This window comes from Protopterus annectens, chromosome 12.part0 (assembly GCF_019279795.1).
Source record: "Protopterus annectens isolate FY-2018-M chromosome 12.part0, PAN1.0, whole genome shotgun sequence".
Lineage (NCBI taxonomy): Eukaryota > Metazoa > Chordata > Ceratodontiformes > Protopteridae > Protopterus > Protopterus annectens.
The window spans coordinates 796,879,958-796,904,253 of NC_056746.1; the positions used below are offsets into that span (position 1 = coordinate 796,879,958).

At 43.4% G+C, this 24,296-nt stretch overlaps 1 protein-coding gene across 4 annotated transcripts in view; it reads left to right on the top strand.

Annotated features, from left to right (window-relative positions):
* ARHGAP21 (Rho GTPase activating protein 21) overlaps nucleotides 1-24,296 on the top strand; it is a 2,418,417-nt gene that overhangs the window by 2,092,773 nt on the left and 301,348 nt on the right. For all 4 annotated transcript variants that reach the window (XM_044089838.1, XM_044089836.1, XM_044089837.1 and 1 more), the window contains 2 exons: nucleotides 21,066-21,139; nucleotides 21,215-21,304. In XM_044089838.1, the coding sequence (XP_043945773.1) occupies nucleotides 21,066-21,139; nucleotides 21,215-21,304 (164 nt within the window). The remainder of the gene's footprint in view (nucleotides 1-21,065; nucleotides 21,140-21,214; nucleotides 21,305-24,296) is intronic.

Genomic DNA, 24,296 nt, shown 5'->3' on the forward strand with positions numbered 1-24,296 from the left:
TTAATTAACCTTTTGTGGGTTAATTCTTTGGAGAGGAGCTGGCAGAATAAAAAATTAATGTATTTGGATTGATTAAGGAAATAAGTTCAGGGAATGACAAATAAGGCTTTACCCACCTTGAACTAAGAATACTTAATTCTGATAGATGATACTTTAAAGAATGTTATTTCTCAAACTTTTTTTTCTGTAGCAGTGGACAAAATGCAAGACAAGACTACAGCATTGTTATCAAATGATTAACAAAGGGATACTGCTAAAACTGCAAGTAGGTAAGATGATCTATGGATTACAGTCCAGCCTGAAAGTTTTGTATATGTATTAATGGAAACATTTTAGTAACATGGGTTGGGTCCACAGGTGAGAATTTTGTGGCACAGAATTGATGAGGCTCTTAATAGAGGGAAGGCAGGATATTCTTTGTGTTTCACTGTTGCAGACCTTACTGTTGGGATTTCCTGCCATGAAAGCCCTTGGCTGACCCGACTAACAGAGAAAACTCTTTTCGCCTCCCAGGCTGGCAGACACCTTAACCAACATCAGTATGGTCAAGTGTTAAGGGAGCTAGCCTGCGTCATCACTTCAGTCTTTTCTTGCTGCTGGAGTCAGCAGTGTACAAGTGCATTGATTGGTCCACACCAGAGAGAAGTTGCTGTCAGACAGATAAGTACCCCACTGGGGAACTCCTTTCTTTTTTCTTTAACTCATGTCAGATAATGTAAATAATTGTATCCACTATGATAAACAAATCCCACACACAGAATTCCATACTCTTTGTGTCACTTGTTTAGGCCCAGACCACAACGTCCCTAATTGTCATTTCTGTGCTAGATTTAACGCTAGAGCTATTAGGTGTAGGACCAAATTCTTAGCTTGATTTCTGAGACCGGAATCTTTACAGTCATGTCAGATGGTGTCCGCCGGTCTTCCCGAACTTGAATTACCTAAGCACAAAAAAGAAAAGAAGCATAAGCTAAGGTCTTAGGATGAAAATCATTTGCCCTCTGACTCTCCTACTAGACTTGTGATTGTTGAGGAAGGTGAAGTGCTTTCGTAGCCCCCTTCAACCTTCAAAACAGTGACTCAGGCCTCCGTTGAGACCCATTTGGAGTCGGACATCCCTTCAGTCCCTTCTACTTCTACAGCACATACCTTTGGCTCATCGGTTGGATATGAGGCCGCTCAGCAGGCCGTGGCTTCCAATGAGTGCTTACAAACCGGTGACACATTAAGGCCTAGGCCTACGCTGGTGTATTTTCAACCCAGAGAGTCAGCCAGAGTGTCGGACCCACCTAGGCCTAAGGCCAAAGCCACCCCAAAGAAAGGCAATATGGCAGGGCCTTCTTCTAGGCCTATGAGCTGCCAGTTACAGGGATCCCAACAGGAATTGATCAGACTGGCTGAAGACTTAATTAACATTGTAAGGGCTAAACAGACCAATATAACCCCAGAAAAAAGAAAAAGGGATGCCCCTCTTGAATTCTTTCCAGACCTATTGCAATAAGAAGGAGACTCTGATTTGGTGGAATCTGGATCAGAGGACGGCCTCTCTTACACATTCTATGAGGAATCTGATTCAGAGAAAAATCTTCCCTCTGCTTCCTCACCAAAGGATCTCACCTTTTGAGAGACTGTCCATGCTATGAGGCACCATTTTTAGTGGGAGGCACAAGAATACCCCCAGGCCAAAAAAAGAATTGGAGAGTTCTTGGACCTCCCGGAACACAAATCCTTTGCTCTTTCACACATTTTGGAAGTGGTGGAGGATGTTTTCCAGGATGCCTATTTAAATCCTGACACCCCCCCCCCCCCGCCCCTAGAAAACCAGATAGGTTCTACAGGGTACAAGACCCTCATAAATATCTATTTAAGAACCCCTCTACTGACCCAGAAATAGTCAATCCAGGGCCTAAAGGGGCTAGTACTAGTTGCTCCAGGAACCCTTTGCCTACAGAGAGAGAGAGAGTAGGGTCCTTGATAGGTTTGGAAAGAAAGTATAAACTTCTGCCACTCTTTGTGGGCCCTCAACTGTCAATTCCATATGATCAAATACCAGCAAACAGTTCTCAGTCAACTTAAAAGATATCAGCCCTAGAAGATAAAAGTCTTTCAAGGAACTTTTAGACCTGTGCCATTCCAGTTTCCAGGTAGCTAAACATTCCCTGCAGTGTGGGTATGATGCTATGGAGGCTTCCTGCAGGTCGACTGTCACTGGCTCTGTAATTAGGAGACATGCTTGGCTTAGGGAGCAGTTTCTCCCTGATCATGTAAAGGCTAGCCTTTTAGATGCACCCTTTGACAAAGACTGCCTCTTTGGCCCTCAAGCACAAGCAGTCCTTAAAAAGATTGAGGACAAGGCTAAGTCTATGCAGACAGTAAAGGACTTTTCTGCAAGTGCAACATCCTAGCTTCAGTAGGAACTTCCCTGCTAAGCTCTGATCCTGTCTCACCCAACGCATGAGTAAACAGAGGAAGCCTCAGAGGGACAGATCCCCCAGGGAAAGACCTCAGCAGCAAAGATCAAAGCAATGGACCTCCAAAACTCACAGGTAAGGGAGTTCTAGGCCACAAGCCCCTGCCAGAGAACAATTATGACTCACTCTCATTGCTCCACACCCCCCCCCCATCCCCACCCCAGAACTAGGAGGAAGGCTGTCACTTTTCCATCAGAACTGGACCCACATCAGTTTAGATTAGTGGGTTCTAGACATTATTTAAAATGGTTACAAATGCACTTTCAAAGAACCTTTAAAATACTCAGGTTACCCAGATGTACCTCAAAATCAAAAATCACAGGCTCTCGAACAAATTCAAATTATGTGCTCCCAGGGAGCAGTGCAACCAGTTCCAGAAGAACAAAAAGGGAAAGGGATTTACTCAAGGCTATTCCTTAGGTTCATAGGTAGGTACTAGGCTATCTGCCCAAAGGCATTTATAAGCCTAGCCGGAATGTGTTGGCTTTCGCCACCCCCTTTAGATTAGTTCCTTGTGTCTCTGTCCAGCAGAGCCATTGAAGGGATCCCTGGGGTAAACTTTCTGTTTCCCATCCACTTATCAAGGTTTCTCTTGAAGAGGGTTAGCGAGGAGCTCTGCCTAATGTAGATTGGAATCTTGTTCCAGAGCATGGGAAGTCTCTGGGGCAGGACTCTATCCCTCCAGCACGTCCTATTTATTGTTGTGGTGAGGTTTAGATCCCTGGAGCGTGTGGCTCTAGGGGATATGGTTTTCTTTAAGTGGAGCATGTCCATCAATTCTGGTTTGGGCATGGTCTTGTATGTCAGGCAGAGAACACCTCTGAGTAGGCGGTATGCAACTGAGTACAGCTGGAGTTTCTTCAATCGAGCTGCATAAGGCATCTGCTTAAGGCCAGTGATCCTCTTGGTGAGGTACTTCTGTGGTCTTTCCAGTTGTTGCAGGTGTCTTGGAAGGTACTTCCCAAATGGGGCATTGTACTCTATGATGGGTCTGATGAATGATGTGTAGAGGGGCCCAATGACCTCTTTTGACTTGGATGCAAACACTTTTGTGATTAGGTGGGCCACATAGAAGGTTTTTCTAACCACTTTGGCAATGCGATTATCAAAGCAGAGGTTACTATCTACTTGAGTCCCCAGATCCCTTATTGCATCTTCCGTATTTAGGGGGCTACCACCTATGTGGTAGTTTGTGGGTACTTTGTTTTTTTCCAAAGGGGATGACTATGCACATTTTGGCATTTAGCTTGAGGCCATGGTTTTGACACCAGGTACCTCTCTTAGTGAGACCCTTTTGGAGGATGTCTCTGTCAGCCAGAGAGTCAATTATAGCCCCTAGTTTGCAGTCGTCTGCGAACTTGGTCAGCCATAGTCCTCCTGTGCTTGCCTGTACCTCTAAGAAGTATATGCCGAACAGGAGGGGTCCTAGGACTGAGCCTTGGGGAACGCCACTTGTAACCGGTTTAGAGTCAGACCTAGCTCCCGCAACTCTTACCATGTGGGTTCTGTCCGTGAGCAAGTTGGCAACCCATCTCGTGACGTAGGGGTTTATGTTCAGGCTGGTGAGCTTGTCTATAATACCTGAGTGGGGAATGGTGTTGAAGGCCTTTGCGAGGTTTAGTTAGGCTGTGTGGACCACCTTTCCCTCGTCTGTAACATTGGTAACTGTCTCAAAGAAGTCCACTAGGTTTAGGAGGCATGATCTGCCCTTACCAAAGCCGAACTTGGTAGGGTCCAGTGTTTGGAGGTTTCCAATGTCTCTGTTAATGAGATCCATGATGATGCGCTCCATAGCTTTGCAGACCAAGCTAGTCAAGCTTATAGGGCGATAGTTTCTGGGGTCCGTTGTGGCTCCACCTTTGTGGAATGGAATAGCCGTTGCTGTGCACCACTCTGTGGGCATGTAGCCTGTGGAGACGCTGAGTTTAAACAGTGTGTTTAGGTGAGGGGTTAGTTCATCTTTGAGCTTGTGTAGGACGCAGCCTGGGACACCATCCGGTCCCACTGATGGTGTGTTTTTGGCTTTGGAGAGGGCTGTTTTAACTTGAGTGTCTGTGATTTCAGGGACACAACATTCTTCTGGTATAGTTATGGGCCCTTTTGGGGATGAGAGGTGGGTGAAGTTTGCACTGAACCTGTCTGCCTGGATGTTGGCTATATCGGTCAGCTCAGTGTATTTTGTGCCATTCTGCACCAACTCCGAGCAGATCTGAGAATTGCCACTTAGATTATTGACATAGCTAAAGAATGCCTTGTGGTTATCTTTGGAGTCCATGGCAATTTTTCTTTTGAAGCTAGCCTTGGCCGATTTTATGAGAAAACGTAGTTTCTTGCTGATACTGATCAGGGATGTCTTCCCTTTTTGGGATTTTACTCTTTTCTGTACTAGTTTTCTCCTATTGTATAGCTTGTTTATGGCAGGGGTCCACCAGACTGGTTTCCTTTTCTTGGAGGAGTGAGTCTTGGTTTTGTTTGGGATAGCATGATCCATGCATTTTTGTAGGTGCCCATAGAGTGTAGTAAAGGATTTTGCAGCTTGTACAGTGATTTTGCAGCTTGGACAGCATTATCCTTTAGCATGGGGGCTTTGAAACTTCCCACCTCGATCTTCAGTAATGTGAAGTTTTTCTCTGTGGTTTCTTTGACCGGGGGTGGTGGTAGAATGTGGATATCCAGAGTGATTAGTTTATGGTCAGATCTAACCAGCGAGGGGTTGACCTCCAGTGTGGAACACCGGTCGCACCATGTTGGTGATGACCAGGTCCAATATGTTGTCACCTCTGGTGGGGGTGTTGACCAATTGATTCAGGGCGTTTGTGTTTATAAATTCTAGGAAATGTTGGGCAAGGGAGTTTGTAATCGAGTAGTTCTCCCAGTTAATGTTTGGGTAATTGAAATCACCCAATATCAGGGTGTTTGGTAGGACCTTTATGTTTCCAAGAATGTGGAGTGGTGGTCCTGGGACATGGTGGGTGATCTGTAGCAAGTTATAATTTGAATAGCAGTTTTGTCAGTTGTTAGTTGCACGTGGATGATCTCTGAAGCATCGTGCTGTGCCACTAACCTGGAGGTGTGGGTATCCTTGATGAATATGGATACTCCCCCCGCCTTTTCGATCCGGGTTTTGTGGCCGAAATGTATGTTATGAGTTGTAGCCTGGTAGTGCTGGGGTGCTCTCTGGAGCCTTAAACCAGGTTTCTTTTACTGCACATATATCGATTTTACCCCTGACGACCTGACATCATGGAAGAAGGGACAGCAACCGAAGCAGGACCCAAGACTTTGTTAATCAGGCCGACTGAGGGCTACCTGCAAGCAGATAACCCAAATGTAATGACTGCAACAGTGAATACACTCGAACATCTACATTTATGATAAGTGTACACAACTGTACTTTTTGTGAAGTATGTGTTTCATGATTTGTGTTGTGGGCTGAGGTTGCTTGGATGTCTGCTTTGGAGGTCTCTGTTGCTTTTGCAGATTTTTATTTAGAGCCTCCGAGTATGTTTTCGTGTATTTATGTGTGTTTTTTGCCGGTGCTGGTTTCATAGGTCTATGTGAGAGTGGTGGTGTGATGCAAGTAATTCCCTTCTACTCTTGACTGCCTGGTCCAGTCTTGGGTTGAGAGAGAGCTTAGCTTCCAGTTTGGCTGTATAATTGCATCTCTCTCATGTATTAGTGTGTGGTGGAAGGAGGAGAAGGTTGTCTGTGTACATGAGGCAATTGTAACATTGCCTCAAAATGCCCAGATTCACCAGTTGGACCGGAGAGTACACCTGAAACTGCCCTTTGGACATGCCTGGATAGGTACAGTAAACTGTTTTACTGATTGGCTGGTAAGGTCGAATAGAGAGTCTTGCCCTTCTCTACAGTATAGCGGGGTTTAGTGCTAAGGTTTATTAATGCTTGCTATGAGTTTTGAGCAAGTGCCGGGATGAGAAGTGAATGGTTTGAGTGCTTAAGTTGAATGTTTATCTAGTTCCAAGGGAAAAATTAAAGAGTAGACTTTGTGGAGCTGGGAATAGTTATACCCTAGCTAACCGGCGCTGCCCGGCTCACAAAACCGAGCAAATGTGGGTTTAATAGCAGGGAAATGAAAGAGAGAAATTAGCCCAAAATGGCCAATAAACTACTAATTTGTAGGCTGAAACCACTCCTCCAGGGACAGATAGGCTGGTCAAAGCTCCCTCTCTCACAGTGAACAGAGAAACTTCCTGCTGTCCAAGTAAGGTATGGGCAAGCACAGAAACTTGTAACACAGCCCTGAATTCAGCACCAACCTGAAAACTGGACTAAATTAGCTTAGAAAGGCGGGAAAACAAGTTTTTTTTTTTTTTTTTTTCAGTAAATAAAGCAGATACAATCAAAAAACCACTTTAAATACACAGAAATGGCTATCACACTTGAGTGTGTAGCCTACAACAGTTAAACAGGTTATTTAAACACAAAAACAACTTTGTTAAAGTGCAGGCAGTAAAATAAGTACAATATGTAGCTGAAACAAGCTTTTTAAATCACAGAAACTCTAGAAAATTGGCGTTTTAGGCGGAATTAGCTAAAGGCAGCAATAAAATGCAGAAAAATGATACTTAATCATTCCAAAGTCTCTCTTTTTTTCTCCCTGCTGCTGTAGAACTCTGCAGGGCACCAGGCAGGAGCTTGCTGAGCTGTATTCCTAGTTCCCAGAAAGAAAGGTTCTTGGTGTTCCATACTGGACATGTGCAGTTTAAATCAATTTCTCAGGGTGCCAAAATTCAAAATGTTGACCCTTCAAAAATTACTACCAGTGATAATTCCTGAGGCCTTAATGGTCTCAATATACCTAAAAGATGCATATTTGCATATTCTCATACAAACGTCACACAGAAGCTTCCTTCTCTTCGGAACAAGCTTCAGTCGCCATCAGTTTTCAGCACTGCCCTTTGGATTGTCTACCACTCCAAGTGTTTCCACAAAGTGCTTGGCTCCTGCTATTGCTTTCTGCAGGACCAAAGAGGTCCAGATTTGCCCTACCTGGACAGTTGTCTGATATAAGCCACATGTCTGTCAAAGAACCACAAGGACCTGAAATTCACACAGGACCTCCTGACTTCCCTGGGGTTCACACTAAACCTCAAGAAATCCATCATTGTCCCAACCAATCAGATAGTTTTCCTAGATGCACTCCTGGACTCTTCAATTCAGAGCCCCCCCACCACCCATCTAGCGATGCAAGTCTGGGAGACTGCACACTCGCTAGGGCTACACCACATAGCACAATACTCTAGCAGATCACCTCAGCAGAAATTTGACAGACCTCCATAAATGGCATCTGCATCGGGAAATATTTCTCAGCATAACGCAGAAATGGGGGAGGGTCCCACAGGTGAACCTATTTGCCAGCAAAGACAATGCTCACCTGAAAAAAATCTGTACCAGGACAAGGCAGACATCTGCATGGAGAACAGATGGCTTCTTATTCCCATGGGACTCGGCTGTTCATTTACACCCCCTTGCCTCTCTGCCTCCAGTGCTTCTAAAGATAAAGGAAGAGAGTCCAGGGGTCATACTGATAACACCAGACTGGCCCAGACAACACTGGTTTCCACTTCTCCTTGAGCTCACCAATCATAAACCTTGGCTGTTACTACAGAGGGTAGACCTCCTCACCCAAAACAAGTGAAGGAGTGTGCACCCCATTCTTCAGACTCTCAGCCTTTCAGCCTGGATAATTTCACAGCACCCAACTGTAACAGCAACTTAAGTCAGCAGGTGCAAAACATTGTAAAAGAGTCTAGAAGGCTTAGTACTGGAAGATCTTACTCAGCCAAATGGAAAGGATTCTCTGTTTGGTGCCAGAAGCACTACCCTGAGCCAAATTCAACTAACATTTCAACCATCACGGAGTAAGTGGCCAGTCTGGTGGGTAAAGGCCTCTCTTATTCCTCCATTAACATGCATGCCTCAACCATCTCTGCTCACATCCCTACTCTTTCTCCTATCTTTTCACACCCCATGCTGAAACTATTTCTTAGGGATGTCATTCACATTAGACCTCCCAGGAGGAAACCCATCCCTCCATGGGACCTCAACTATGTCCTAGAAAAATTGACTTTGCCTCTTTTCGAGCATGCAGCTAATGCTTTTTTAAAGTTTCTTATTTGGAAAACTGCCCTACTACTGGCCATCACTTCAGTCAGGAGGGTATCGGAGTTATAGGCCCTAATAACAGTGGAACCTTTCATTATCTTCCAGAAAGACAGGGTCTCCATCAGAACTAACCCTTCTTTCATGCCTAAGGTGGTCACAAATGTCTCTCTAAATCAGGTCTTTCATCTACCTACCTTCTTCCCCAACCGTGAGAACAGAGGGGCTTAACTCTTTAGATGTACACAGAATGCTGCCGTTCTACCTAGACAGGACAAAATCATTGAAGAAATCAGACCAGCTGTTTATAACCTTTGCCCCCGGCTCTGAAGAAAAGCTAGCTTCTAAACAGACAATTTCCAAGTGGATATCCCACTGCATTTCTTTTTGTTACACCCATCATAGCAAAAAGCCCCCTGAGTTGATTAGGTCACACTCAACTAGAGCCACAGATACTTCTGCAGCTTTCCTTAAGGGAGTCCGCTCTAAAGACATTTTGGAGGTAGCCACATGGTCTTCTCTGCATACCTTCACAAGGCACTACCACCTGGCAGCCTTTTCTAAGTCTTGAGCAAGACTTGGCATCTGCAGTTCTGTAGGGAATCTGCTTTTCTTCCTGATCTCCTTCCACCCTCAATAAAGCTTTGGGAATCTTCCCAACAGTCAGGACTGCAACAGTGAAATGCGAAAAACATAGTACTGCTGTGTACACTTACCATAAATGTAGATGTTCAAGTGTATCACGGTTGCAGTCTCTTTTCCCTCCCTCCTACACCCTCAGCCTACTAGGTAGGCTAGAAGAAATCAACTCATAGCCATGGGACACTGCCCCAGACTACCCTGGTTTAGGTCCCCCCCACCTTGCTTCACCTATGCTATACTTTGGGCTCATCCTAGAAGGGGTCAAGAAAATACTGAAGTGATGATGCAGGCTGGCTCCCTTTATACCCGAGAGTACTGACATTGGTTAGGGCATCTGCCAGCCTAGGAGACGAAAAGATCTACATTTATGGTAAGTATACACAACCGTACTATTCTTTTAATACTAAAGCTCTAGTATCAGCCACCTTTAAGGCTTTGAAATTTCTCAGAAAACATGTGATGGATGGGCATAAGCAAAGTTGGGAGGCATTGAACACTGATATTCAAGAAGTGCACTAGGGGAAATCCTTGACTCTCCTAAGAACCCCCATAAAACTAAGAAAATTCCATTTTTTGCATGTAAATGTTTGCATATCTTGCCAATGTTGGAGATGCCACACTGGAGACATAGGGGACTGGTTGCGTGTCTTTTGAAGATGCATTAAATTACAGGGTCTCGGAGGTAAGTGGGGTCTTGGGAGAGCAGGAGATACTTGATGAGAAGACCTCTTTCCTGGATTAAATGATGATCAGGATCTTCCTGATCTAGACGAGAAGACATATTTCTTGGGATTACATGGTGATCAAGAAATTTCTGATCTAGTACAAGCAATTAGTTTCATTAATAAAGTTGATTGTGAAGAATACGATAACCAGGAAATGGAAAAATCAGGATCGCCTGACATTAGGAGAGGTAACAAATCTCCTGAAGGAAGTGATGGACAGGGAGGAAAGGGCTCTACAACCATATCAAAAGTGGAAATTCTTGCAAAAATGCTCCCAGTTGCTGCAATACTTAGATAATCTAGCACAGTGTTTCCTAAACTTGGGTCTGTACGATAAACTCAAGGGGTACGCGAGCTCACTTGCACCCACCTGGCTTTTGGGCATCATCCATGACCCGACCCTGTAAATGGAGAAAGAAAAGTTGCGCCGCTCATCCACAATCTATTTAAAAAAAAAAAAAAGAAAGAAAGAAACTTCCCTGTTTGCAGCTGAGCAGTGGCTAAACAGCTACTTGCCCTTAGTTTTTAGAGGAGAAGGAACAACTTCCGTGTTTGCAGCTGACGCTGAGCAGCTGCTCACTTGCCCTATGTTTTCTGCCAGCAGTTAGAACTTGGAGGGAAATTTAAACAACTGTTCTGTTCCCTCCAAGTAAGACAGATCCCGTTTTTATGTTTGTCGCTGTATAGGGCGGCGCAGTGGTGCAGCGGTTAACGTTGTCGCCTCACAGCAAGAGGTTCTCTGGTTCGATTCTCTGCTGGGGTGCCTTCTGTGTGGAGTTTGCATGTTCTCCCTGTGTTCGCGTGGGTTTCCTCCGGGTACTTCGGTTTCCTCCCACATTCCAAAGACATGCATCAGGGAGCATTTCTCCCCGGGCCTCCGCTGAAAACAGGCTCTGTGGAACCTAATCGGACATTCCCGGTCAACAAAATATTAAATAAAAAATAATAAAATAAATAAATAAATAGGTATGGGTCTGCTTTCTCCCTTTTGCTAACAAATAGAAATTAATGCAGAGCTGATGATCGATCCAGACGATCTTGTTGACAGAACTTGAAGGTTTTTTTTTTTTATCAAGACTTTAATAAGAAGCGTTGCCTGAGTGCAGTTGTCAGTTGACCAGATATTTGCAGTGTGTGCCAGATTTTTGCCTTATTTGGTGTGTTTCACATAAAAAGGGGGTTTCTCTGGCAGATCATTGAGGACTGAAGAAAATAATGGAATACTTTTGAGCTTTAGATTTCATATGTTTCAGAAAATTCGTATTAATTCAAAACTTGTTGTTCTAGCAACTTTCTAAGTTTATAAGACCAATATTTTCCTTAGCTTTGGCCCTTTGTTCCCCACATTATGACAGTGTTTGTCCATATTTCTTGTGCTGAAGAGGTTGAGAGGTATTTTGTGTGTGTGTGTGTGTGTGTGTGTGTGTGTGTGTGTGTGTGTGTGTGTGTGTGTGTGTGTGTGTGTGTATGAGATAAAGAGGTGTGTGTAAGAGGTAGGCAGCATACCCTTCAGCTGTCCGGGTTTTTGCAGAATGTCCATATTTTTGACTCATATTTTCAGTCTGTTTCTAATACAGTTGTGTTTTTCTGGAAAATCCATGGCCAATCATTGATGACTGCAGTCAGAAAATAATGGCAAACATTTGATCATCAGACTTCATAGCCTTCAGAAAATTTGTACTAATGCAAAACTTGTTGTTCTGTTAACTTAATAAGTTTACAAGACCAAATATTAAAATGTGCCCTACATTTTGGCTCTCTGATCCCCCATTATGGCAGGTGCATTTTTCAAGAAATTTAGTTTCAAGTGCATTTTCAGGGAATTGTGAGCTTCAAGGGAAGAGAAGTTTACTGCTGCTCATGCTAAGTCTGTTTACAATGTGCAACAGATTTGTTTAGCTAGTTAGCAAACAGCATCACTTTTGTGGTGCAGCCTTTTAAAGCTGTGTTAGTAACACAACAGGTAGCATGCTTGCATTTTAATGCAGAAGGGTGTGGGTTTTACTACCACAGCATATTGATGGATTGTTGATACTGTTTTGCATTTTTAGAGGGTGGATACTGAAGTCCTGAATATGTCCTCTTTTGGATGAGATGCCTATTATACCATGAATCCCCCAAAACGTGCATGCTGATTGGCCAGCGTGCCCGTTGTAAATCGAGTTATACTAATGGAAAAAGGTCCGGTCGCCCGGACTTTTTTCCATTAGTATAACTCGTTTTAAAATGTCTCGCTATGTTAAATGGGTTTAACATAGCGAGACAGCTTTAAAATAAGCAACGGAGATGTCCGTTACTTATTTTAAAGCTGTCTCGCTATGTTAAACCCATTTAACATAGCAGACAGTGTTTAAAAACGGAGAAAGAAGATCTCCGTTGCTTTTTTAGTTTTAGCTATGTTAAATGAGTTTAACATAGCGACAGTTTTAAAATAAGCAACGGACATCTCCGTTGCTTATTTTAAAACTGTCTCGCTATGTTAAACTCATTTAACATAGCGAACATTAAAAGCAACGGAGATCTTGCTTTCTCCGTTGCTTTGCCCACAGCTCTGATGTACTGCGCAGGCAGTACATCAGAACTGCCGCGATGCCAGACATCTGCGGAAGGGCAGTAAACAGGCATTATACTATGCCATTATTTAAGAAAAGTAAAAGTTTCTTTTCTTAAATAATGTCATGATAATAGCAATAACCCACTTCTGGGTGTGGGTAATGCTAAATTTACCCACGGTTGGCTTTTTGGTCCTCGGCTCACTGACCAAACCACGCCAACCGTGGGTAAATTTAGCATTTCCCACACTCAGGCGTGGGTTATTGCTATAGTAACTATGAACCTGTTTTCAGTTTGGCATCCATGCAATATTACCAGCTTACCATTTTTTTAAGTAGGCAATTTATTCTTCAAGGGCAGCAGGCACTGAATTTGTAGATGAAACACTGAAATAAAGTTGTTTGCTAGCGGCAACCTTTTTCATTAGTTACAGATCTCTTTAAGGTGGAATTATTCAGATGACTTACTTCTGCAGAGATTGTGCATATTGACTGATATTGGTGGATTGGGTTTACTACCATATTGTCGATCGCACTATGTGCGATCAACCAATGTGCAAAACTCAGGTAGCAAAACCGGAATTGCGATTACTGCATTGTCGAACCTTACAATAGCGAACATTCACTATAGCAAGGTTCGACAATGTAATGCACATTGCACTATAGCGAGGATCGGGAAATGTACCCTTTCCTCAGTGTAGTATGATCTCGGAGTTTGTGTATATACGTGGGGGGGGGGGTGCAGGGGGGCTTGGCCCTTGCAAAAACTGTTGTAGAATGTTGAGCAGATTTGACTATGCCTGTTAGAAAATGTCGATTCATTGTCCACAAAAAACACCATTTGACAATTTTATTGTTCGGTCATCTGTGTTCCATACAAACACGTCGGCCATATCATCTTCTGACTAATTAGCACTCAAACATGTGGTAGTAAACTGGTGGATTGTAATGACAGAAGTTTGAGTGGCCCTTTATGGTTGAAATGTTTGCAATTGGGCGGTTTTGTCATTATTGGTCCATATGTTTTTTCACTGCTTACTGGAAAAATGTGCAGAACTATCCATTTAAAACACGTACTACCAAGTGGTGCTGTATTATACAAGGGATATAATTTAATTATTGTGTATTAAAATTTAATTATACAATTAGGAAGGTGAATCAAAGAACTTTTGCATGCTCCTAGAAATGTTTGCAAGGGACCTATGCTTTGAAAGCAGCCCAAAGGTAAATTTAATCCGCCACTGGCCAGATGCATTTTCTTTGAATGTGGGTTTCAATGCTGTTTCAGTGAATATGAGTTTCAAAGGTAGAGAAGTTGTAATGTTAAGTCTGTTTTCATTGAGACTATATTGCTTTGTTTAGATTTACCAAATGTCTGTTTAGCTTTAGCAAATGTCTATCAGTGTTTGTGCTTTAAAATTTGAAATAAAAGTTTTAAATTAACTCCAAACATCTGTAATCATTGTAGAAGTAAAGCAGAAAACAGTATGTACACACAGAATTTTGAACAGTGTTTATGGCAGCTGGGGAGAACTAGCCAAGTAATGGGACACTAAAATGACTGCGTGGTGTGTGTATGGGGGGCTGATTGGGGGGTTTGATCCAAATGTAACGTATGTGTACCGCCGCTGATAGGCATCCGTCAAAATTTTTTCCTTTATAAAAGGGGTCCACCAGCTTGCAAAGTTGCAGAACCACTGATCTAGCAGATTTTATCTAGTGAGTTTAGCATTGGAAGAGTTATGAAGAAATAGATCTTCCTTTGTGTGTTGTTGTGTTCTTCTTTCGGCTTTTCCCAGTTAGGGGTCGCCACAGCGGAACTCCAGTCTACTAATGATTGGCAATAGATTTTTATGGTGCTAAGGTGCCAGCCTGACGCCCAACCTTCAACGAAGGCACTCCCATTCACGCATGTCTTTCAAATGACACTCAACCGCAGGGAGGACATGCAGACTCCACACAGAAGGCGCTCCAGCCGAGAATCAAATGGGAGAACCTCTTGCTGTGAGGCGACAATGCTACTGCTGTTCCATCGCAGCTTAAAGATCTTCCTTTCTGTGTGTGCCCTAAAAAAGCACTTATCTAAATATATATAAAAAAAAATTAAAACCTGTGGTTAAATCTTTGCAATGTTTTTAAAATAACATTGTTTGTTTTTATGTTAGTGAAATGCAATTCTGCATTTTTGATGTTGGACACCTGTTCAGTTGTTATAAAAATTAGTTGCAGTCCATTGAATGTATGTAATTATAGCTTTCTTTATAATATTTTTGTGATATGTTTCTTGTGACAAACTGCATAAAATGCTGGATGTGCAGAATGTGCTGATCTTTTGTACTCAGGTTGATTAAATAAAAGATCTGTAGATCACGGGCATGGTCAGGCTTCTGTCATGTGTACCACAACATTAGTTTTAAATATATATTTTACTTTGTGCAGTGAAATGTGCTAGACTTCAAGAAAAAAAGCCTTCATCTTGTAACTATCATTTATGGATAAATATGTATTGTTATATGACGTTTCTTTGTGGTATTGAAAACATTTGTTGTCCAGAAACGCACACTGCCTAGAGTGGAGGGCTACTCTTGTGGTAAAGGTAGGCTGCATTATGGAAGTTATTGTTCACTTTCAGAAATTCTGCTGTGGCTCTGCTGTAGATCATCCCATCCAGTTAAATGCAAGATGTTCTTCGTCTCACATTGCTGCAGTCATAACCTGTGGGTAGTCCGCTGTCCTCTGTCGGCCCGAATACCAAAGAGCTAGGCTGGCGTCGGTCATTGTCGCCTAGAGCTGACGTCAGTACGTAGTAGTACTTAAGCGCATGACCGACGCCATATCCTCAGTCTTTCTTGCCGCGTGGTCCGAAGCAGAAGCAGCGTTTGCAAGTGCCGTTCGGCGTTCTGAAATTTTCATTTATCGAGTTTCAGACCGAAGACCAAGTTGGGCTAAGTACCCCGTTGGGGAAATTTTTGTCTTTTCTTGCCTCAGTTATCCGGATGTCAGAAAAAGTTAATAGTTGTATTTCTTGTGGGAAACAGATACCTCATAGGGATTATCATTCTTTCTGTATTCCTTGCTTGGGGCCTGAGCACGACGTGGTCGGGTGTCGCTTTTGTGCTAGATTTAATAAGCGCACCATTAAACGAAGATTGGACTGTGCCAGGCTTGTTTTTGGTAAACGGTGTAACTATAACATGCCGTCGGATCCTCCGACGCCCGCTACCGCTAAAAAGTGTAAGGATAAATCTTTGAGGTCTAAACCGGATGAGTCGTCCGTTGCGGACGCCGGTTCTACGGAGCCTCCGGTTGAATCTGTGGATCCTGCCGAGGGTTCGGCTGAATCCCAGGGGGAACCTTTACTTTTACAGGAGTTGGCCTCTCAGGAGTTAGGCCAGGCTGAGGGTGTTTCTCAGGTGTCTGTAGTTCCAGCTTTACAAAAGGTTATTAGGCTTTCTACTTCAGTGGCTAAAGGCCATGCTAAGGCCAAACCTTGTCTTGTTAGCCCTGGTCATAGTTCTAGCTCTTCAGCCCCTGTTCCTAAAAAGCATATGTTGAAAATGGCAGAGGACTTGATTACTTTGATCAGGGGTTCTATGCCCCCCCCCAGAGAAGAGGCCTAGGGTGGAGGCAGATTTAGAGGGAATGGATCATTCCTCTGACTACTCTGAATCCTCAGCTGAAGAAATTCAGGATTTCCCTTCCTATTCAGATTCGGATGCAGAGGACTCCTGTCCGTCTGCTTCTCCTCCAGAGGATTTTTCTTTTTCTGAGACTTTACATTCCATGAGGGAACATTTCAAGTGGGAAGGTCAAGATTTTTCAGATTCTCGGAAAAGGCTTAGGGAATTTTTGTTTCTGCCACAACATAGGCCCTTGGCTATTCCTCCTGTCTTAGATGTTGTTCAGGATGTTTTTTCTGAATCTTCCCTTAATCCTGATTCTTTGCCTCCGGCCCCTGTTAAGCCAGACAGGTATTACAGAGTTCCAGAAGCACATAAGTATTTGTACAAGAGTCCTAGAGCTGATCCGGAAACTATTATTCAAGGTCCGAAGGGTGTTAGGGCTTCTCTGGCTAAGAATCCAGTTCCTTTGGATAAGGATTCTAGAGCGTTAGATAGGTGGGGGAAAAAAGTGTACACCTCCTCTACGTTCGCTATGAGGGCTTTGAATTGCCAATTTCATATGCTGAAGTATCAGATTTTTTTGTTAGGCCAATTGAAATCTAAGGTGGATGCTTTAGCTGAGGGTATAGAGTGTAAGGAGCTCCAGGAGTTGGTTCATGCATCAGATCAAGTTGGCAAACATTCTTTGCAGTGTGATTTTGATGCTCTTCAGGCTTCATCCAGGGTGGCTGCTACAGGTTCAGTTATTCGTAGACATGCCTGGCTTAAGGATCAAAATTTGTCAGAGCATGTTAAGGCTCGGATTTTGGATGCTCCTCTTCAATCTGAAGTACTTTTTGGCCCTCCTGTGGAATCAGTTTTGAAAAAGATGGAAGATAAGGCTAAGTCTATGCAGACGGTCAAGGATTTTATGCAGGTGCAGCCCCCTAAGTTTAGTAGGAATTGGCCTGCTAGAGGATGGTCTTATCCTTCTTCAGATTATCAGTCTAAGGGCAGGTCTAGACGTGGTAGAGGCAGGGATCACGCTCAGGGTTCTTTCAGACCTAGGACTTGGAGCTCTCCTGCACAGTCTTCTGGTGAGGGTAGGGGTCAGCCCTTTCGTAAGCAGACCCAATGACCTGTATCTTCCGCTGCCAGACCCTTCTTTACTGGCAGCTCCTCTAGGAGGAAAGTTGGGACTTTTCAAACAAAACTGGAATTTGGTCACCCAGGACCAATGGGTGTTGGATGTAATAAATCAAGGTTACAAATTTTATTTTCACACCTTTCCTCCTTTCAAAGGCATGCCGGATGTGCCTCCTCAGCAAAGGCTGGAGGCTCAGGAGCAATTTTCTCTGCTTTTGCAGATGGAGGCAATTCAGGTGGTCCCTCCGTCAGAAGTAGGCCTAGGATTTTATTCTCGTCTATTCCTAGTGCCAAAGAAAGGAAACACTTGGAGGCCAATTCTGGATTTGTCCATTCTCAATACCTACCTAGACATTCCAAAGTTCAAGATGTTAACATTACAACAACTTCTGCCTATGCTAGGCAAAGATCACTGGATGGTAACCCTGGATTTCAGAGAGGCCTATCTTCACATCCCTATCAGGCCCAGTTGCAGGAGATTCCTGAGATTTCGGGCTGGTACTTCGCATTATCAGTTCTCTGCATTGCCCTTTGGTTTATCTACTGCGCCCAGGGTATTCACAAAAGTTCTGGCTCCTGTGATTGCTTTCTTCAGACAGAGAGGAATACAAATTTACCCTTACCTGGACGATTGCCTGATTCTTGCTCAAAACAAAGACATATTACTACAACATCTCCAGTATGTAATGGCAGTTTTAAGGTGCCTAGGGTATTCTGTGAACGAAATAAAGTCCAGTCTAGTACCCTCTCAGGACATGTGCTTTCTGGGTGTGAGACTGAATACAGCTTCTCAGATGGCATTTCTGACCCCGGACAAACAAAGAACTCTTCATCTTTACTTCCAGCAGTTATCAGTAATGTCCAGGCTGACTGCAAGGACAGTCCTTCAAGCCTTGGGGTTCATGGCATCTTGCATTCTAGTACTTCCCAATGCCAAACTGCATATGAGGAAGCTACAATGGTATCTCAAAAGTGTGTGGACTCAACACTGCCACGGTTTGGACACTGTCATTCGGATTATACCTTGCATCCAGAAGGAATTCTTGTGGTGGGCTCAGGAATGTCACCTAAACAAGGAACTCTCTGTGACCCGACCAGAGGCGAGTCAGATCCTAACGACGGATGCCTCGGACTTGGATTGGGGAGCACACTTCAATGGGAAATGGATACAAGACATGTGGCCTCCCAAACTACTACATTTGCATATCAACATGAAGGAGATGTTAGCAGTTCAATTTGCTTTGATGGCCTTCAAGGACCTGCTTCAGCCGGGACAGGTGTTGATTCAAACAGACAACACAACAGTCATGTGGTACATCAACAAGCAGGGGGAACCCATTCCTACCCTCTTTGCAGGCAAGCAATGATTTTGTGGGAGACTGCTCTGAGTTTTCGAATCAATCTTCAAGCACGGTTTCTGCCAGGAGCTCAGAACTCCCTAGCAGATATATTGAGCAGGCAAATTGTGGATCCCCACGAGTGGAAACTGGATCCTCAGGTTTTCAAACAATTGACTGTGGCTTGGGGAACTCCAGACATAGATCTGTTTGCTTCTCCACTGAATTTTCAACTTCCAAAATTTTGCACAAAGATGTTCCACCCAGATGCTTGGAAAGTGGATGCTCTATCTTTCAGCTGGAACAACCTTCACGTTTATGCTTTTCCTCCTCTGCCTCTTCTCCCCAAGGTACTCTTGAAAGTCAGGCAGGACAAGCCTTGCATGATTCTAATAGCACCAGATTGGCCACGTCAGCATTGGTATCCTCTGCTGAGGAGTTTAATCCAGGAGCCTCCTTGGCTTCTGCCACAGGTTCCTCATTTGTTGTCCCAGTCGAACAATCATTTTCTCAATGTTCAGGTGCAGTCCCTCCATCTAACAGCCTGGTGTATTCTGTGATGGAGCCGGTGGGGTCTCAGCTTCCTCAACAGGTTTTGAATGTCATTTTGGAAGCCAGGCGGCCTAGCACTAGAAAAGTTTATGCTGATAAATGGAAGAGATTTTTTCTTTGGAGCACTGCAAAGGGTTTTGATGTTTCAGTGCCTAATTTGAGTTTTGCACTACAGTATCTTACTGAATTACTGGACAAGGGTTTGTCATTCTCTTCTGTGAAGGTTCATGCTGCAGCCATTTCTGCTCACTATGATTTTGACCCTCCTTTATTTTCTCATCCTTTGTTCAAACAATTTCTTAGAGGGGCAAAGAATATAAGACCCCCGTAGAGCTCCTACTCCTTCCTGGGATCTCAATTTTGTTTTGGAGAAACTTACTTTACCTCCTTTTGAACCTGCAGCTACGTCTGAACTGAAGTTTTTGTCTTGGAAGACTGCTTTTTTGTTGGCCATTACTTCTGCTAGGAGGGTATCTGAATTGCAGGCACTCATGGCAGTTGAACCCTTTTGATATTTCATAAGGATAGAGTTTCTTTGCGAACTAACCCTACTTTTATGCCTAAAGTGGTTTCTAATGTGGCCTTGAACCAGTCTATTCATTTGCCTACTTTTTATGCTGATCCCCAAAATAAAGGGGAAAAAGTCTTGCATTCTTTGGATATCCACAGGCAGTTACATTACTATTTGAGCAGAACTAAGGAGTTCAGACAGACTCAACAGTTATTTGTTTCTTTTGCTTTGAGTTCACAAGGGAAAGCTGTTTCAAAGCAGACTATTTCAAAGTGGATTGGTCATTGTATTGCTTTTTGTTATTCTCATCATGGGAATGATGTTCCTGCTGGGATCAGACCTCATTCTACTAGGGCTACTGCCACTTCTACTGCTTTTCTAAGGGGTGTAGCTACTAAGGATATTTTGGAGGCAGCTACTTGGAGTTCAGTACACACTTTTACTAAGCATTACCATCTCCCTCTTTATTCCAAGTCCAGGGCTGGGTTTGCCACTGCAGTTTTACAGGACATGTTAGCAGCTCCTAATGCTTTGTAGTTTGCCAGCCTCCCTTTTCCTTTGCTTTGGGATTCTACCCACAGGTTATGACTGCAGCAATGTGAGACGAAGAACATAGTACAGTTTTGTACCTACCATAAATGTAGATGTTCGAGGATCCACATTGCTGCAGTCCAATTATTCCTCCCTCCTTCCCCTCTATAGTTGTGGTTGCTGGGTTTCTTTTTGGGATACTCTTTATTTCCACACTGGTGGTTCTTGGGCTTTTACTACTTTAGTTCTGGCCTTCATTTTTAGGCCTTCTGACATCTGGGGCAAGAAAGACTGAGGATATGGCGTCGGTCATGCGCTTAAGTACTACTACGTACTGACGTAAGCTCTAGGCGACAATGACCGATGCCAGCCTAGCTCTTTGGTATTCGGGCCGACCGAGGACAGCGGACTACCCACAGGTTATGACTGCAGCAATGTGGATCCTCGAACATCTACATTTATGGTAGGTACAAAACTGTACTTTTTCATTGGCAGGTAAAAGGGAGGCTACAAACACACCTGAGATGTGCATGTGTAGCTCATATACTACTTAGAACTGCTGCTTTTATGAAACCCAAGCAGGTCTCTCTCAGTCTCTCTTTTTAATAAGCACAGGTTACTTGTTCTAAGGCAAACTAGATATATGCATAATATTATGTTTTAAAAAGTGTGTAAAATATCAGAAGGAACAGTCAAGTATCATTCCAGAAGAATAGTAACTGGCCAATCTGCTATTAAAATGTGGATATGTCTTTAGTCCATCCTAGTGTTACTGAAATATGATGGTCTCTTTAGGGACAACTTGCAAGGAAAATGTGCACAAAAAATTAAAAGGAGGACAAGCAATGACAGTAGTTTTTTATCACACAGAAAGATATGCAGATTTTATTGAAGCCAACAGGAAAGAAGATCCAGCTGAAAGACTGAAATCACTGAAAAGACTGGTAAGTTTAAAGTTTATAGTTTTTAAACTGGTTCTTGATCCACAATTATGTTACCTAGTCTTATTATTATTTCAGATTCATGACTTGCCAGAACATCATTATGAAACCTTGAAGTTCTTGTCTACTCATCTGAAAACAGTAGCAGAGAATTCTGAAAAGAACAAGGTAAATAAAATGAAACAGAAACTTGTTGACAGTTTTAATTTATTTAATTGTGGAATATTTACAAGATAGAGCAGTGTATTTTAATTCTAGTAGTAGTTTTCCAACAGGTAGCACAGACACCGTTAGCGTTAACAAATGCTAGGATGACTTGACCAGATCCTTGTGGCAGTTGTTTTGCTTGGACCGCCTCTACTACTGCTGTCAGCCATATATTTATCAGTATTTCACAAGGGCCCATCTCTCCTGTTCTTTTCCTGCCATTTTTACTAAAATTTTAGACACGCTCTTTGCATAGAGTGTTTTGCTCTCACCTTTAACTGTTTTTTTCATCATAGGTTTTAAAGACAGAGTCTGAAAGTGCTTTTGCAGGAGGTAGATTCCAGTACCAGTCTTCCATAGAGTTTTTTTTCTTTTTTGTTAATCTAAAATAGTACCACTAAAATGTGTGTTTATGCTATCTTTAGTCCCACTACACATTAGTACCTGAGGGACATCCTTGAAAACTATTTAGTTTCCTTCAAATGACTGATGATGACTGAAAGAAAAATAAAATGTCTTTCTCATTGAGGCATGCTTCTCTCAAGTATACTGTTTAGTTCTTTGGTGCATTGGAAGCTTGTGATCATTGATTTAAAGAGAACAGGAACAGCAATAGGAACTGTCCTTCTATTCATGTGTTGCAGTATTCCTTACATCTGGGATTCCCTGCCTGGGGCAGCCCGATGTCCGGCTACCATACAGAAGCCATAGTTTGCTTTGAAGTACACCATATGTCACACGTATACTCCTCCCATAGCATAGACCATAATGGTGATGTCCAGATGTACCATCCTCAGAACTTCTTTGCCGCCCAACCAAACGCCATCTGTCGATCATCGGTCTGAATGCTTATAACCCATTGCTGGCTTCCGACCCATTGCAGATAAGTGCCCCATTGGGGTTTAATTTTTTTGTATCTTTTGGTTTCTTCCAGGATTTCATGTCATCCAAGAAGGATAAATGCCAATGTGGGAGACAGATTCCCCATAAAGACCACCATGAACAGTGTTTATTTTGCTTAGGCGCCTCTCATGACCAGACTTCCTGTTCTGTCTGTCAGAGTTTTGTACTGAAAACTCTGTGTAGTAGGCTTTCTTCCTTAGCATTGTATCTGGAGAATCATTGACTTAAGCTTTTCATTAAGGATACTATGGAAGGAACTTCCTGTCCTTAGGGTCAACCATCAGGGAAGAAGGTTAAGAAACCTAGATCAGAATCTTCTGCTGTCCAACCTCTGGCAGAGGTTTCTCCCGAGGTGAGTGGGAACCAGGAGGTTCGCCCGTCTTTGTTGTCGGATTCCTCTGTCACAACTAGGATGGAGGCTGGTGGGGATCCAGCTTTCAGCACGTCCAATGAGGCTTTGCAGATGTCTGTTTCGGATGTTCAGAGGGATCCACAGTTGATTATTTTTGAGGGGCGTAGGGATGTTCCTCAGATTTTAACTAGGGAAAAAGTTCCTACTACTGTTATTGAATGCTGTCCTGGGTCAGAGCTTTCTACGTTTTACAGCACAAACATCCCATTGAAGAAGAAACTAAAAACTAAACCTGTTTCTCCTACCCCTAGGGATCCACAGAGTGAGTGGCAGGCCTTCACTCAGGGTTTGTTTAATGCTTTGATGGCACTGAAACCTCCTCAGGGGGTTTCTGTTCCAGCTCCCCCTTGGTCCTCTACTCCAGTTAAAAGACCCAGGGAACAGGATTACTCTGAGGAGGAGTTGGATTATGATGAGGTCTCTTCCCAGATTCCTTCTCCTTTGGACTATGAGTCGGAGGAAGAGGGGGGTCTACCAGTCCTGATTCTCCCTTTGAAGAAATTTATTTTGGGGACACAGTCTCCAGGATAATGGAGTTTTTTAAATGGGATAGTGCTTAAGTCTCTGAGATTCATAAGAGATACTGTGAGTTGCTGCATTTAGAAATCCCTTAAACATTCTGGTATTCCTCCTGTTTTGGCTGTTTTATTGGATGCATATTCCAATGCCTCTAAAGCCCCTGATTCTTTGGCCCCTGCTCCCAAGAAGCCTTATAGGTTTTATAGGGTGCCTGAGGGCTGTAACTTTTTGTAGAAGTGTCCTGCTGCTTGACCCCCTCAGTGGTGTCAGTAGCCTCTGACAAGCCCTCTCAATTGCTTCTCTTGTCCAAGTTACTGCCTTCTGACAAATGCAGCAGAACTATGGAAAGGCTAGGTAAGAAAGTTTACACCTCTGCTCCGTTGGCTTTTAGAGCTATTATCAGACCCATATGTCCAGGTATGTATTGGTTCTCCTTTCTCAGGCTTGTCAGGTTGTTTTTGGATCTCCCAGACTCTGAGGGTAAAACTTCTGCTGTTCCCCATTAGGAACTTCCTCACAGGTGGTTTGTCATTCCATCAAGTGTAGTTATGATGCAGCAGATGCCTCTTCTAGGGCTACTGCTTTTGGCTCAGTGAAGAGGAGGTATTCGTGGCTTTAGCTTCAGCTATTACCAGGTGACATCCCAGATGATATCAAGGCTAAGTTCATGGATGCCCCTCTTGATAATAAACATTTGTTTGGGGAAGCTGCTGCTGGTTTAAGTCCCTTCAGGATAAGAGGAAGGGCTTACAGAAACTCAAACATGTGTTCGTCTCTCCTGTTCCTAAATTTCAGAGAAACTACCCCCAGTTAAGGCAGCCTTTGTTCTCATAAGGGCAAAAAGAGTGGCAATTGGACTCCTCCTGCTAAAGCTACTCACACTTCAGGGACTCTGAAGCCTTCCTTTCCAGATAAACTAGGTGCTGTCTGACTATCTGTCTCTTTCCAGCCATGTTCCTCTTTCTCTTTGCCTTTCTCGCTCTCTCTGTCTCTCTCTCTCTCTCACACACACACACACACACTGTTTGGCTTCAGATTACTCAGGATTATTGGGTTTTGCCAATTATTTGCCATGAGTATTTCATGGTGTGGAAATCCCATCCCCCTTTTGTGGGCATT